General features: G+C 32.0%; 2 protein-coding genes across 2 annotated transcripts; both read right to left on the bottom strand.

The window, feature by feature from the left end:
* Positions 1,177-1,795, bottom strand: LOC105168828 (mini zinc finger protein 2). Its single transcript, XM_011088985.2, has one exon. The coding sequence runs from the start codon at positions 1,642-1,644 to the stop codon at positions 1,402-1,404; it is 243 nt and encodes an 80-aa protein (XP_011087287.1). The 5' UTR covers positions 1,645-1,795; the 3' UTR covers positions 1,177-1,401.
* On the bottom strand, positions 10,801-12,741 carry LOC105168794 (myb-related protein 306). Its single transcript, XM_011088947.2, has 3 exons — positions 12,405-12,741; positions 12,053-12,182; positions 10,801-11,865 (listed from the first exon to the last, which is right to left on the bottom strand). Exons 1-3 carry the CDS (start codon positions 12,535-12,537, stop codon positions 11,130-11,132), a joined length of 999 nt encoding a protein of 332 aa, XP_011087249.1. The 5' UTR covers positions 12,538-12,741; the 3' UTR covers positions 10,801-11,129.

Consider the following 16,803-nt stretch of genomic DNA (forward strand, 5'->3'; position numbering starts at 1 on the left):
AGTGTGTGTGTGTGTATGAGAGAGAGAGAGAGAGTGTATGTGAGAGGGAAATAAGGATATTTTTGTCTAATGACATATTAATCTTATAAAGCTTATAAGATATTTTGAAAAAAGTTAGAGAAGTTAACTTTTAAAAAAAAAGAGTTTATAAGATTCAAAACATCTTAATTTGAGAGCTTATAAGCTTTTAAAAAAATTGTTAAATACTTTTTTAAAATTTAAAAACTCTGAAATATCTTATAAGATGTATTGAGGAGTTTAAAAATTTATTGGCAGACGCCCTCAACAATAATAAGTTAATAAAAAAAATAAAAGGATGATTGAAGTGAAAAATGTGAAACTCAACCATTATTAAATCATTCATGATCTGTATTTATAGCTAGTGATGCATTATTAATTCCCCTTTGTTCTTCAATATTGGGTTTGCTGTCTTGTCCTGTCCTCTCCTGTCCTGTCTTCTAACTATTTACATGAGATGAGAATCACTTTTATTTGATAATTAATACAAATGATGTCCTGCTCACCCTCACCATTTCAATTTCATACAAAACTCTTTATATCATTGGATTCATGTGCTCCTAACCCACACTAACTACAAAAACAATAGGGTTCTACGTACTTGCTACGTCATCAATATTAATTGAAGAACGAGATCCGTATTATACTGATTGTGGGGTTTAATGGGATGATGATGAAGGTGAAATTGCACGAATGCCCACATAAATCGAATATATATAACGATGCATGATGAATAATTAATGAAAAATCAGACAAATTAGTCTAAACTCATCCCTTGGGAGGTTGGAATTCGAGAGAGATGATTAGGATGATTTAATTAAACAACCAGTTTGTAATTGTACGTATTGAGAGCTAAGATTTATTTATAAATAAAAAATTACATATTTTTGCAAATTCAAAATAAATTTAGGAAGAAATAAAAGGTGAATTGAATTTTCTAATCCAAATCTTGTTGTATTTTTTATAGCATTTAACATATACACAAGTGTGTGTGTGCAGAAATAATATCATCGAAATTAAAAAAAAGAAAGGAAACTTAATTGAATATATAATTAATTAATTAATTAATAAACCCCGGCCCTCATATGGTAATGGAATACATATTAATTATACTTGTCATTTACAATTTCCTTCCTCCTAAATTTTTGTGATATAGAGAGGAGGGGGAGGGGAGGGGGAATACATATGGATTACTATTAAAAACTATACCAATAAGCAATCAATTCAAAATTAACTAATTAACCATGCATGACATCAACTACAAATACTCAACTTCTGGTTATAATTTTGAAACCTAAATACTTGTATTTTATGTAAAATTGTGCAACATGGGAATAAATGTCTTTATAAAGATATGAGGGGTTTTCTCATAAACCACACCTCTCATTTGTCAACCACTTCCCTCCGGTGGAAGTTCCGGTGGCAGCCACACGCCGCGCAGCTGAGTGCGGCCGTTGTCCCTTGCTCGCCTCCGGCCATGAACTCCCGGCACCCATCTACAGCGTATCCTCCGATATTGGCTGCATGGTTCTTCCGGCATTCGGCGTATTCAACTATTCGGACAACCTGCGTGGCAGAGCTTCTCTCAGATCCTTCATTTCTCATCACTACTTGTCTCTTCTTCATTCTTGTCTATTTCTCCCACAAAACTATATATATTACCCTAATTCTTGTCTATCTTAATCTTCGTAATAAAAAATTACTTAAGTATAAGTTTTCCAATTCAAGAACGGTTGTTGTCAAGAATGGAACAATATTTGAAGAAAAAGCTAATTGATAATGGGGTGACAGGACCTTAACCTAATTACCCTAACGTGCTGCAATATTTATATTTGTCAAGTTTGTTTTCTTGCCACTTTGAAGAAGTACAGATTTTCATAACTAGTCCACCCACATATTTTTTTATAAATTTTTTATTACAGTTAATTAATTTGATTTGTATGATAGATTCTGCTTCACTTACAAGTATCAATGGGTAGAGTAAAATTCTATCCAAATACATAGCCCATTAAAAAGATATAGATTGGATCTGGGTTGGGTCTATATACCCAATTCGGATATAAGAAATATATTTATATTTCTTTGCTATTTAATTGAATTATTATTCATCAATCAATTTAATTTCAAGTGAACAAATCTAAAAAATTTAAGACATTATAACATTGTTTAATGTGTAATATTTTGTAAATAGTATGATAAATGATATATTAAGCAAAATAGTTATTTATAAATTGATCTCAATAATTTTGAATTTATTGATAAGTTATGGATAAAAATAAAAAATTTAAAATATAAATTTAATTAGCACGATTTGTTAAAAAATATAATTAAAAAACAGAAAAAAAAATCAAATTTGAGTCTGATCGGGTCTAGAGACCCATGGGTCTTTAGTGGGATTCAGTAAATTGGGTAGGATTTGAATTTAAAATTAATTTATTTGAGTCTTTTTCGAGTTTGACCTGAATAGGATAAGACCCTACGTATTAACAAATTTAGATTAACCAGAAATTTTGGTGTAGCCCAACGCCCACTCTAAAAATGCCACGTCGAGGCATTTGAAATCTTTTTTTTTAGTGGAAATGTGACAGCTATATAATGGGAAAAATAATGGAAGTGACATTGTAATCCTTGCACCTTTTCTCAAGTTGATGAGAGTTTGGTTAAAGTCTATCAAATAATGTTATAAATGACAACGTGGGGGGTCTAGGGAGAGTTTTGAGGCCAATGACCCTATCCCCATTTGATTTTAAAATAAAATTGATAAAAAGATATTGACATTTTGAAACTATTTTAAATCAATTTTTCTTTAAATCACACTCATGGAAACAAACAAAGAAGCAATGAGAATTGAGGTGGAGGAAGCATTGGAAATGATCTTCCAACTGCCCATCAAAGACTGAAAAAATTTGATGGGAAAGCATTACTTTCTATGTCGCTTAAAGTGATTGGTTTTTAGCTGTGATGACATCTAATCCTACATTTTGTGGGTCCTCAGTTGATGATATGCATAAAACCGAGTAATGCCCCCTCTCAAATCCTATCTTTAACGCCAATTTGTCTGATTTATGACTCGATATAGCAGTTCATGAATTTGAATTCTATTGAATATATAGGTATTTATATCACTTTATTAGAATTTTTTGTAATTTATAATTTAATAGTTATTATTTATGTTGATACATCGATCAGTTGTTCAATTTATTGATACATTAATGTAACATATAAGTACTATTTTCTTTTTCTTTTTTTTTTTAAAAAGGGTGGTAAGTCAACCTTTCCATTTTCTTTAATCCTTCTTCAACACCTTCCTTTCCTGAAATGTCTACATTTACCTTCTTGAATCTGGATTCTTTTTTGGGCTTTATTCATTTGAGTTATTTTACTAGTAACCACTACATTAAAACCTGGATAGCTATTTGAGTTTCATACATAATCCCCTTAAAGTTGGACCGATTTATAGGTTTCATTCATTAGAGAAAATCATGCTACTTACCATATCACACTTAATCACTTAATAACGAAAAATATTAATAATAATTACTTATTTAAGTTACCGTTTTCATGAATGCCAACCTTTTCTTTTCTAGATTGATTTTTTCATCATTCAATAGTGTAATTTTGTGAAGCTAGATTATGAGTTTAATTAATTATATATTTATATTTACCTAATAAAAGGTGTTATATATTGAAATTCAATAGTATATCAAAGTAGATAATAAGAAACTTGATTTTCCCTTATATCTAATTAGGTAAACCTGCATTTTTTGTCATGTAATTAGGAGGTGGCATTTTGACGCGGCTTATAAATCTGAGATGGTAAATTTAAAATTATAAATTTTTAATTTTGTTGTATTATCTATGGAAATTACATATTTTCATTGGTGTTTGAAGACGTTTTTTCGCTACGATATTTGATGCGGCTAGCTAAACCTACCAACTGACTCATTCTCGTGTAATTAGAATTTGATTCTTAGTAATAATAGATCAGTTATAATGACTCTAATCAACACAAATGGCATAGGCGCAACCCTAATTCTCTTGTGAGTTTGTCGAGAACACCCCTACTTTTTTATTTATATAATTGAAAAGAAAAAAAGAAAGAAAGAGAAGAAAAGAAAGCAAGCAATCAAGCTTACAAAGACAAGGGACATGAACAATGGGAGTCGGGACGTAACGAAATTATCAAAGAGCCGACAATTTGGACAATTTGTTCCTTACCAACCCTATATACCTAATATTGATGTTCATGTGTTGTCGAATTTTGACATGAAGGGATCAATTCAAGATTGTTTTTTTCTTTTTCTGATTATCCAAGTTAGGGAAGAAACGATAAATGCAGTATCATTTTAATGAATACTATATAATGATCCATATTTTTCAAGTACATTTTACTTATTAACTGTTAAATTCTAATGGGATGTAAAATCAAATAAATGAAGTATTTCACTTTTGATGAGTAAATTAAACCAAAAAATTGCATTAATCACAATTGACATATAAGTTTGTCCATATTTTACCTACTTGATTTTCATTTTTCATATTTGATTCTCAAATCTGGCCATTTTTATTATATTGTTACTTTTTACGAATGCGAAGTCCAACAATATTATAAATGTCAAAGGACAAGATTTTAAAATTTTTTGGAGGAATAATATGTAAAATAGGAATTAACACTTTGATATTTAAGTCAGTAATGAGCTTAGTGAAGACTAAAGCAAGAATACATAGAAAATGTATGAAATTGAGTAGGCTCAGTGAGGGTACATGTGAAGAATGTGTGGAGTGCTACAAAAATGAGAGGGTCTGCAAATTAGTGAGCTAGGGAGCTGAGAAAGAGTGAAGAATGCATGCAAATCTCAAATTATTAAGTTATCTCCCTAAACCTATTTTAACCCCTACTTATAGGAGTCACATGAGAAGATTGAGCAGAATCTAGATTCTATTGGATTTCTTATAAAGTTTATTCTCATGGTATAACATTAATTTAATTGTATGCCGTATTATTTATGTCCTACACAAGTAGGAATATAGTCTATCACATGAATAAGAAAATTGCCTATTTGGGGGAATTAGTTACCTATCCAAGACAACTTGATCTTATTCTGAAAGTTTCGGCTAGTAGAGTTATCTACTAATGATGTGTCATATGAGATAAGAAGTGTTGTCGATGTGCCAGCTGAATTAGTTAAACCACCATTAAATTAAAATTGTTTTTGAACTAGTTTGATCTCGCTAACAAATTTCAGCTATGCTGGAAGTGGCTTTTTGCTTCTTGGACTTAAACTCTTGCCTCAATTGGGCTCGACAATTTTTTCAGGTTTTGGATAAATGCATACCCTAGTTATCATTTACTATCTTTATTTCCCAATTCCTAACATACTTTTTCCCCCCCACCCCCCAAATAAATAAATAAATAAATAAATAATACTTAATGTCTCTATGTTTGGGCCACAAAAAAAGTGCTTATCAAAATTCCCAATCCACCATTGGTATGTATTGCATTCAATAAGTGTTGGGCTGACAATGGGCCCATTATAGGTACACTCTTGCCAGCCCGCTAAGTTAATAAAATAGAGGTGCCCATACCAATTCAACAGCAGATAATATTTTAGAGTATGGCGCATTATAGGTTTTTAGTTGTGAAAATTAAATACACCTAATCATTTTAACCTTCACAAACTCAATATTTTTTCACTTTTGATTTTTTTTACTTTATATAATCAAAAAAAAATTACGTTATAAAATTATATCGATTTCACTCATTACAGTCTAAAATTGAAGACACAATATATTATAAATGTGATTCAAATTATACTTAAATGAATTCCTTTATTTGTAAGACGACAATGCAAATCATTTGTCATAATATTTTTTTGTGATTAATATTTTAGCATTGTGGGCTGAAATAATGGTTAATAGTAATTTCAGAAATTGCAAATTAATTATTATGTATTATCATTTTTTATAGTAATTAAAAAAACAAATTTCTTGTAGTGTTGGGAGATGAATGGGATTGTTGGATGGGGCATAGGAGGATAACATTAATTCTTGAAAAAGAAATAAATAGGAATAAGAATATCTAAAATTTGGGAGGCTGTTTCATGACCATAACTTTAATTTTTATGACAGCTTCATTGCACACACACATGTAATAAATGTTTTTGAATTAATTAAAACTGGAAGTTGAATTGAGACCATGAGTTTTATTTTAAACTTATTTCCTTGAAAAAAGGTTAGACTTATCAGGTCTTCCATAAATTCTTTCTGCCAATCAAGAAAATTGAAACTGGTAATGGGGACCTTTTTCCATCTTCTTATTAATTGATATTCATGAGGATCCATATTCATAATCATGTGGGGCTTTAAAGGGTCTTTTTTCATGTGATGGGGATTATGAGCTTGGGAAAAAAAAAATAATAAAGTCTTTGCACTGTAATTTAGGGGATATGATGATTTAGTTCTGTATTAATTTAATTTTTTTTGTACTTTTAAATTTTTTCTAACCACTTTGGTCGAAAAATTGCATTGACTTGCATTTGAATCGATTATTTTGTAATTTTAGTCCTGCAACTTATGTGATTGATATTTTTGCAAGTTTTTTTTTATTATTTTCTCATATACTTTCATCTGTCTCAATTTTTTTATTTTACAAATTAGTATATAATATTTTTGTTTATTATATGTACATTATAAAAGTATAAAATGTTTCACTAAAATATGTGTATATAAGATGAGGATATATATAAATGCCAAACGAAATTTAATTGGATCAAATAGAAAAGATATGAACTTGATCCGGGTTGGGATTGTTGGTCACTTCGAGTGTATCCGGAACAGTATTTGGGACCTGAGAAAAGAGGAGATCGTTAGGCTCACTGTGATCTCCTCAACTAAAATCCTCTAATACTTAAGTTAGTTTTGGGATCGAGATAGAAGAATCCGACCTAAATGTATTTAATACGAATGCAGGTGTAATAAATGTCTTCCCATAAATGAAGTATAAATGGCGTATTTATAGGGTAAAAAATATCTACTTGCTTGAACCATGTTTCGTAATCCCTCATTAAGTGTTGTCAAGCGGATAAATGGTTTTTAAGGCCGGGTCTTTTGCCGGACCCGAAACAGGAGAGCACAGATCTTAATTTGGTAATTTTTTTTTACTTAATAAAAAATACTTTTATCGAAAATTTATATATATATATATATGTATATTCACCATGTGCTATTGTGTTAAAGGATGAGAAATTTTACAATATTAATAGTGACTTGATATGTATATATATCATGTGTAATATAAGAGGAAATTTAATTTAAAAATAAAAAAAAAAGGTTTCCGCGGTATCGTTATGATATTAAAAGCTGAGAAATTATGAAATATGAATAGTGAAAAATCGTGCCTTGTCTTCACCTAATTCTTAATGTAATTTGACGTTTGATAAATATTTCTCATGCACCCAAAAAACGTCATTGTAAAATGGGATAAAAGTCAAGCTCCTCCACATGTGGCGCATTAATTAAGAATCACGTTTCTAAAGATATGAGTTGAAATGACATATTAATTTTGATTAATTCATATGCTTTCAATCTCCTGTGCTTGATATTTAATATATATATATTTTTATTTTCACCCTAAGTAGCTTATGAGTAATTTCATTTTTCAATTATTCGAGGCCACGTAAGTCCCATCAAAATGTACATATAAATTTTGGGTATTTGTTTTAATTAAAGGGGAATAAAGCATATAAGTAGGCAATTATAAGCAACTTTGTGAACATTTAATCCTTTATTATATATCTGTATTTTAAATTTTATGAATCAATTAATAATAGCAATGGTAATATCAATAATTTAATTTATGTTGTCCCACATTACCAGAAAATGCGTGTGGTTAGTAATTATAAATATTTCAGCGTCATATAAAATATGACAATTTTATACAAGACATGAATGATAATCATTTTTTTATTTTTGGAAGAAAGAGCGATACGAAAAAATAGTTTATTTTATGAAATTTTTGGATGAAAAATATTCATCTCAATTTGCGATGGAATTTACGATGTATTTGGATGGATTAGCCGGCACAAATTTCATCACAAAAAATTGACCAGTGTTTGCAACGGCACATGTATCACAAAATTGGTTGTAAGTTCGCCCCAAAATTGTCACAAATTTAACTTTGTACAAAATTTGAGATGACTTTTTCAATATATTGGTATTGCCATTGACTCTGATTGACTAGGAAAGTTTAAAAACCCCTACATAATGTTTCTAAGTGTTTTGTTGTGTTTTGTGAAGATAGAGGGAAAAAAATAAAGATAAATAAATGTGTGTTAGAGATAGTATGTATGTTTGTATTTATTTTTGGAGATAATTTAGAATAAGTATTATATGTTTAATGTTGTGTTTTGGGAGACAAAAATTACTATTTATTGTCAAATCATGTTTGATATATATATGTATGTATGTATTTATGTTAAAACAGTTTAAAACACCTAAATAAGGTGTTTTTGAATGATGGCAAACATTGATATGTTTTGACTTGTTTCGGAGATAACTTGAAAATGAAAACAAACATAGTGCTAATTTCTAGGTGTCATGTGTAGACCATGTGGCAAATTCGGGCCAAATTAAAATTTCTTAGACCAAAATTGTCATTTTTGATAAATTAATTACACTGTTTTCTATTGCAATTCTCAGATTGATGAACTAAAATTACCCTATCAACAACTAGAACCTGCTTCTACATGCCTAAGAATAAAACAACCCCTACTAGCCAATAACCATATAAGCTTAATCACTCATCACATTTCATCTACTATAAGCTACTACTTCTGAATCCTCAGACAACTGCGAGCACTACAATATTTCTCAAGCATTTCCCCATAGGTTCCAGGGATCTCCAATTTTACTTTCCATCAGCCTCTAGCACCGATGCATCCAAAGTGCCCAACATAAGGTAAAGGACCATTTCTGCTGCTCTTTGTCCAATTGTTGAACCACATGTAAAATCCATTCTGCTGGTCCTCCAAACCAATTTGACATATTTCTCCATGCTATGTTTGATATTGCCCATATCTGTCTTGCAAACGGGCAGTCCCAAAATACATGTCTTATTGATTTCCACTGGCACACCACACACTACACATGCCGCGTCAATACCCTTGACTTGTGATGCCAATCTTTCAATGTCGGTAAGAGCTTCCATACACATCTTCCACATGAACAGCCTAACCTTCGGGGGAGCCTCAACACGCCATAGTACCATCCACAAAGACCTCCGCCCCCTAGTCAAATGTAAATTGGAGTGAGAGGACGACGTCATATCTCGACCTCTCATCGCCACCACCTGCCTGTAAGCACTCTTGACTGAGAAACGTCCCGACTGTTCAAAGTGCCATTTCCACGTCCCTTCTTTGTCTTGCCAACAACCTTGTATCAAAACCTGTTTCAACCCCCGTATACCCTGCCACGTTTGAGATGGTCTAGAGCCCACGTCTACCTCTCCAAACGATGACATTGGAAAGTATCTAGCCTTCAGGATTCGGCTCAGTAAAGACTCTGGCCTAGTTAAATTTTCCACCCTTGCTTTCCCAACAGTGCTATATTGAAAATCCGTAATTCACGAAAGCTCAACCCTCCCGTCACCGGTGCACGACACAATTTCCTCCACACTACCCAATGTACTCTCTTTTCACCTCGATTATGAAAGAATCGGTATGTCACGAGACTTGACAAGAATGCAAAGAAAGCATGAAAATAAATATATTTAAGTTCTAAATCGAAACTAGTCTCTTAATTCCAGGTATTCGGCACTCAACAAACATAATATATGTTTGAAATAAAACAAGTGGCTGTTGTAATAAAGAGTGACAAAAATATAATCACAAAATTTTTACCTTTCCAATTTGAAGACCTTTTTTCAAATTTTTCTCCTTCAGCCGTGCGTTTACGCAAAGACCAATAAAATCTCCTCTACGTGTGAGAGAAAAATCTAACCTCTCATACAAGAGAAAAAGGTGAATACATGTACCCCTATGTTACTGAACCAAAATTGCATCAGGAAAAAAATGCAAAATAATGAAATTTTGGCCCACTAACATAAGGGTGGTGTCAATTTCAATCCAAATCAATTCATATATATATATATATATATATATTTGAAAAATAGCAATTTCAATACAAAAACCTTAATTTGGTCTGGAAGTTTAAAAATTCCCAATTGCTAAATGTCATATTCCAGCATGTGAAAAATTCCGACAGAATTAGGAATTTTTTTACCAAACTTGCTCTTTTTCATAAATTACGACCATTTATTGTAAAATTTGAAATGATGACCTAGGTACCGAAACTACCACCATCATTATATCAGTTTTGGCGAAATGCCACGACGTTCATGAGGACTCTCCTGATTCTGCCACATATCTTGTTAACAAGAGCCAGAATTGTGGGTTTCCAGGTTGATCTGGCCAGGTCGGTTCGACCCACATACGAAAATGCTCGGATGATCGGATCTACTTTCATGTTATTGTACTTCTTTCCTATTACTACTTTTGGCATTTATGAGTTTTATATTCCACCCACATCAGGCAAATTAAATCACACTGATCTGATTTCTCGGATGTGCGAAACTACGTTAAATTTACTAGCTAGGTTAATTAATTAACTCGGAACTGGGGTTGATAAAACCTCTATATAAATATAAAAATGATCCCAACCCTAATCCCTAATCAAATTTGAATATACTTAATTTCCAAAGCTTTTTAGTTAATTAATCAAGCCGCCAAACAGAGCATATTGTGATTTCCAAAGCATCAAAAGTCAAACCCTAATTCTCATTTCTCAGGAATGTACACCCAATGATGCACAAGGGTACAAACACTTTAATTTGTTCCAAGAGGGATGAGATGATATCATATGAAAGCTTATTCCTATCCACTACTACAAAGTGAGCAATATACACTTTCTGCAAAGGACAAAACCTAATTTTTCTATATTCATGATTAAAACCTATTATCAGTTCATCAAACCCTAAATCTCCAGAAATTAAGAAAATATACCCTAATTAAAAAACTGGTAAGTTGTTCTGAAGATTTTAAGACAACATTTTTTCCTCAGAACAAATCAGCAGTTCCCCCCACCAAGGCCATCTCCATGATCATATCCCCATCCTGCCCTTGTCCACCTGCATCATCGAATAACCATTTCTCCAGCAGGCCAAGGGGCACTTGAGTCATATCCAACTTATAATTGTGCTTCCTCTGATGATCATCTTCTTGCAACAAAATCCCATTCGCATTTCCACTCTCAAACTTGGCTTCTTGATCCTCAATAAAATTCGGAGAATTCAAGAACCTTGTCGTTGTCGCCGTGCTGATCGCCGCCTCACTCGCGCTGGAACTAATTCCAGCTGAAGGGTTATAATTGTTAAAGGAACTAGTACTGTGAGTGCTCTCACATGAGCCTCTTTGAGACAAGCTTGGAGACTTTTTCGACCAGTTTTCTAGCAAACGAGCGATGTTTTCGGCGCTAGACGCATACGTCGACGTCTGAATCAACTTAGTTTCTGAACAGATTGTCGAATCCGTCGATGAATTCTTGTCGGATCTGTGGAGGGAGAGAGCCTCGCATAAGGCCTGTTTGGCCATGTGGATGTCTGTTTGGAGCCTTCTCTCCCACTTCCCCTTTGAAATTGATTGTGAATCTGTACAACTCCCCCCATCATTTTCGCTCTTGTCATGATCATCCCCTTGAGTCTTGATTCCCAGCTTCTTCTTCAAGTGCGTGTTCCAGTAGTTCTTGATGTCGTTGTCCGTCCTCTGGGGAAGATACGAAGCTATAGCAGCCCATCTGCAAACAAACAGTGTGTGTTTCAGATCTAGTTATCTGACCCTAGTTCCAAACAATTGAACATGTTGGGATCTTTGCATGGCCTCCATATTTAGTGTGTGTTGTGCTTGTCTCTGGAGTTACTGAAAAGGGCGTGTGTCTGTATCTATGTGTGGGTGTAGAGAGAGAGAGAGAGAGAAAGGCATACCGATTGCCAAGAAGAGCTTGGAGGTGAACGATCATCTTCTCCTCCTGTTGGGTGAAGTTGCCGCGCTTGATGCCCGGCCGGAGATAATTAGTCCACCGGAGCCGGCAGCTCTTGCTGCATCTAAGCAAACCTGCAGATTTATGGATATATAAATCATCATCATAAAGAGAGAAAAGCAAATGATTCTTAACCAAATTTCAAACAGAAATGAATTCTGAACAAACAGTAAATTATGCATTCAAGAAACTGATGGTGATGGAGCTGCAGAATATTCATTACACAGCTTTTAATGATCACAACCAACCCAAAAAAAAAAGGAGAAATTTCTCGTTTTCTTTTAATTAATTATAACCTGTGTTAGAAGGAACAGCTCTCCAATTTCCGGGGCCATGTTCTTGAATGTAAGAAACCAAGACGATGTCCTCTTCTGGAGTCCATGGCCCTTTCTTCACACCAAATTTGTCACAGCAAGGTGGTCTTCCCATAATTATATATATATTAATAATTATACAAGAAAACCATATAAATTAAAGGGTTTCTTTTGTCTCTATTTTAATTTGTAGATATATATATATGTGTGTGTTGTGTGGAGAGAGAGCGAGAGCGAGAGAGAGAGAGAGAGGAGTGGAAGTGGAGGGGTGGGAATGGTGTGAGGGGAATATATAGAGGGAAAAGAGCAAGAGAAATGGTTTTGTGCAGTGCAGTGGAGGGCAAGCTGGCTGACTATATGCAGAAGAAAAGGTAAAAAAGAGCTACGTCGTATTATCCCCTCCATAAAAGAGTCAAAACCGGACAGCACAGCATTTACTCTTATGCTTGCAAAAAGTCAGCTCTCTCTCTCTCTCGGACACACACACGCCTTGCAATCAATGTTGCTTAACATTTTGATGTACTTGCCGAAAATTAAATATTGCCCCAAAGAATTTAAATTACATATCATCCTCTCCTTAAATATTTAGCTAATCTATATATACTTAAGTTGGTCTATTAATCCCCACCACTAAGTTCTACAGATGGCTGCAGCCTTCCAATTTGGAATCTTATGTTATTCTTCATAACTAAGAAAAGGAAATAAATTACCACAGCGTTGTTCATTATCACTTGACATCTCACTTTTGATGTTCATCTTTTAAAATATTTAGTCATGTGATCAAAAACTCGTAGTTCCTCGATTAATTCAATTCATAAATCAAATTAAATAACAAAAGTATATAATTAGATTGATAGAATTGCATCTTGAATTTCATTCCTTGTGTATAAATTATAAACTTTTTCATCAAATCAAATACATATATATTATAATCTTTATATACATATATATTAATTAAAATTAGGTGGGTATATACGCAACTCAATCTACATTGAGAATGGTGAGAAGATGAAAAGTCTAAGGTTAGGGAGTAAAAGAGAAGTGATTGGTCTGTGTGTGACAGGGTTAGTACCTAAGACCTAGTTCTTCTAGACGATGCCGATGCCGAGGTGGTAAAAACGGGACCCCGCCATCCACCAACACTCTCAATTTTCTATTACACCTAAGTTTTTAAGTCTCATTTAATTCTTTTGGTACGACTCCACATCTGGCCCTTGTTCGAAGATATATATATTAATTAATTATTATAAATTATTCACATGTTCATGCTTTTAACTTTTTAAACATTAGTTACAAAAATAGTGGAGAAAAACGAAGGTAAAATAATGGATGGAGAAATATTATGGCATGGCAAGAGAATCCTTTTCAAGTACTACGCAAAGCACCACCGACATGGTGGTCTAGTCTTCAAGTGCTTCAATTTTCCACTTAAAAGTCTTCCATTCAAACTTTATTGGGTGGTAATTCAATCTGAATCTATTATAATCTGCTTTAGACTTATGTTTAATAGGACGGGTCCTGGATCTTTAAAGACTCGGCCTAGTCTAATATAAGTACGTAATTTTTTATTTTAATTTTTCTTCACTTATCAATATGGCTTCTCTTTCTAAATTAGAATGTCCTAAAGTTCAAATATTAACAAAATATTATTATTTTACTTATTTATTATTAGCTATTTTTTCAATAATTAATGAATTGAAAATTTGTTCAATAATATTTGACGAGGAGGAAGATGAATAAGTTGCTTCTGACGTGCAATTAATTGCTATGAATTATTTGGGTTATTTTGTGAAAAATAATTTCATTTGTACTTAAGAATTTTTAGGTCACGGACAATGGACTTATTCCATCCTAACCTTTAAATTATATACTACAAAAGAAAGGTTTTTTAGGGACAGAACTTCCGACAAAATTGCGTCACTAATAAGGGGTCCAACGAAATTTTCGATGGTTTTTCGATAAACAGAAGGCCATTTTAAAAAGGCACTTCAGAAAATATTTTCGACGATATTTCCGATAAAATGAATATCTGTTGGAATATTTGTGACAGTTTTACGATGGTTCATTGAAAAATTCATACACCGTATCAAAAATTAGTATTTTATTTGAGACGGATGTTGGGACAAAAAATAAAAATTCGACATATTTCTTTCTAGAAATTTTTTATATTGCCATCGGAAAGTTTGTCGGTAAATTAGTCAGAAAAATTATTACGTATATTCTATCGTCGGAAATGTTTTTTAAAAACATTCCAAATTGTTTTGAAAATTGCAATGAATTTGGGATGGAATTCGAGACTGAAAAGATCACAATTTCCATCCCAAATTATTCTAACATAATTTGTGATAACTATCGTCCCAAATATTTTCGACAGTTTTCATCCCAAAATTCGTCCCAAATATTTATTATGTTTTACATAATTTTTTTAATATTTTATAAAAAATAAATTTTTGATCCATATTTTGTCCAACAAAAGTACACTTAATTAAAAATATAAATAGTATCGTTATACAACGTGCAAAATTAAAAATTAAAATAAATCATAATCTAATGCTTTTGGATCGTCTAAAAGCTCAGGGTCAGCAACACCCTCGGCTGCTAGTTGCATTGCTCCCTCAAATGAGGCTTTTGTAGTCCATGGTTGAGCGGCATCTGACATCAAAACATCAAACACCATGCCAAAGACTCCCGCTTTCTCCCACCAGCGGCCTCAGGCCACAACTAGTCTTCTTGAACAATTGAGGCAGTAACATCTGATGAGACCACCTCCTTTGACGCGGGCTGAGAGACATGCTCCTCGAGCAGCTTTTGATGAGTTTCTGTAAATAATTAAATAAAATTTATTAGTCAATAAATAATAAAATATATTAGTAAATAACTACATAATTCAATCGAACAATACGATTGAAATCCAACCGTAAGATACGATCATCTTGATCCCATACTGCCTTTCTTTAAATTTCACATAAATTTGGCTTTTCAATATTTTGTATCTGAAAATTTATGTTACTTTTCTAGGATGAACACGGAGGACATTTTCGACTGATTTCCTACCAAAACTTGTGAATCCGTTCCACTTTCGTTCCAAAATAGTTGGAAAATTCTTTTTAATTTATTTTAAAAAACTAAAACAAATCCAAATAATTATGTTTAGGACTCCTAAGTGTTCATCATTGAGTAATAAATTGTTATTACAACACAACTGAATTGAATATAAAAAATAATATTTTTTTCATACTTTTTTACAAAACAAGAATATGAAAATTGAATGTTACAAGTATGTTGTTTTAATCAACCATCCTTACACTACATAATTCAATCCAACAATTCAATTTGAAATCCAACTTTTTGATATGATCATCTTGATCCCATATTGCTTGTCTATTGAAGGATTCCATCGGAAAGTAATAAAATGTGTTACAAAATCGTAAGAATTTGGAAGGAATTTTGGAACCAATACGAGCTGTCCGAAATTTTCATCTCAATAAAATATTCTTTTTTATAGTGATGTATATAGTAGTGCGTGTTGCACATCCAAATATGTGTTTAATTCATTTAAAATATAAATAATATAATTTTTACTTTTTAAAAATATATTTTTAAGTAAATAAATAAAAAAATATTAAAAATATACATATTGTGAGTAATTATTTAAAAAACCATGAAAATTGAGGGAGAGAGATAATTGAAAGCTGAGAAAAGAAAAAAATAAAAGAAATTACTGAACTTTTTCAAAAAATAAAACAATAAAGATCATAAAAAATTTGGACATGTACTCTCCAATAATAATAAGGTATATATATATAAAAGGTAGCTTAGGAGGCCAAACTATGAGTTCTATGGTGAATAAAGTTCGACTACTAGGGATAAATGATCTTAATAAGAAGCAGATTCCATATGCCTAAATCTTAAGGTAAAGTACTCTAACCTATCACAACCTGTAAATTCTAGAGCGTATTAAATTGATTAATAATAAATGACTATAATATATATATATATATATATATATAATTTGAGATCGATGTTGGGTTTTTAGTTAGTACAACGTGTGATCAAAGAAAGAATCACTAAATATAATATATATATATATATATATATAATTTGAGATCGATGTTGGGTTTTTAGTTAGTACAACGTGTGATCAAAGAAAGAATCACTACAAGAAATATAATATATAATTATAATTTAATTATCATAATTAATAATAAATAGTTATAACAAATAGTCATTAATCACGATCATATATTGGATGTTGGTTGTGATTTTTTGGAAGGTGGCTAAAATATTAGATATGGTTAAAAGACATAACAAATATTTTTTACCATGATGAGAAAACTATTTTTTTATCGATTTTATTTGACCGGTACCGTGACTAGTTTTA

Source organism: Sesamum indicum, linkage group LG8, assembly GCF_000512975.1.
Source record: "Sesamum indicum cultivar Zhongzhi No. 13 linkage group LG8, S_indicum_v1.0, whole genome shotgun sequence".
Lineage (NCBI taxonomy): Eukaryota > Viridiplantae > Streptophyta > Magnoliopsida > Lamiales > Pedaliaceae > Sesamum > Sesamum indicum.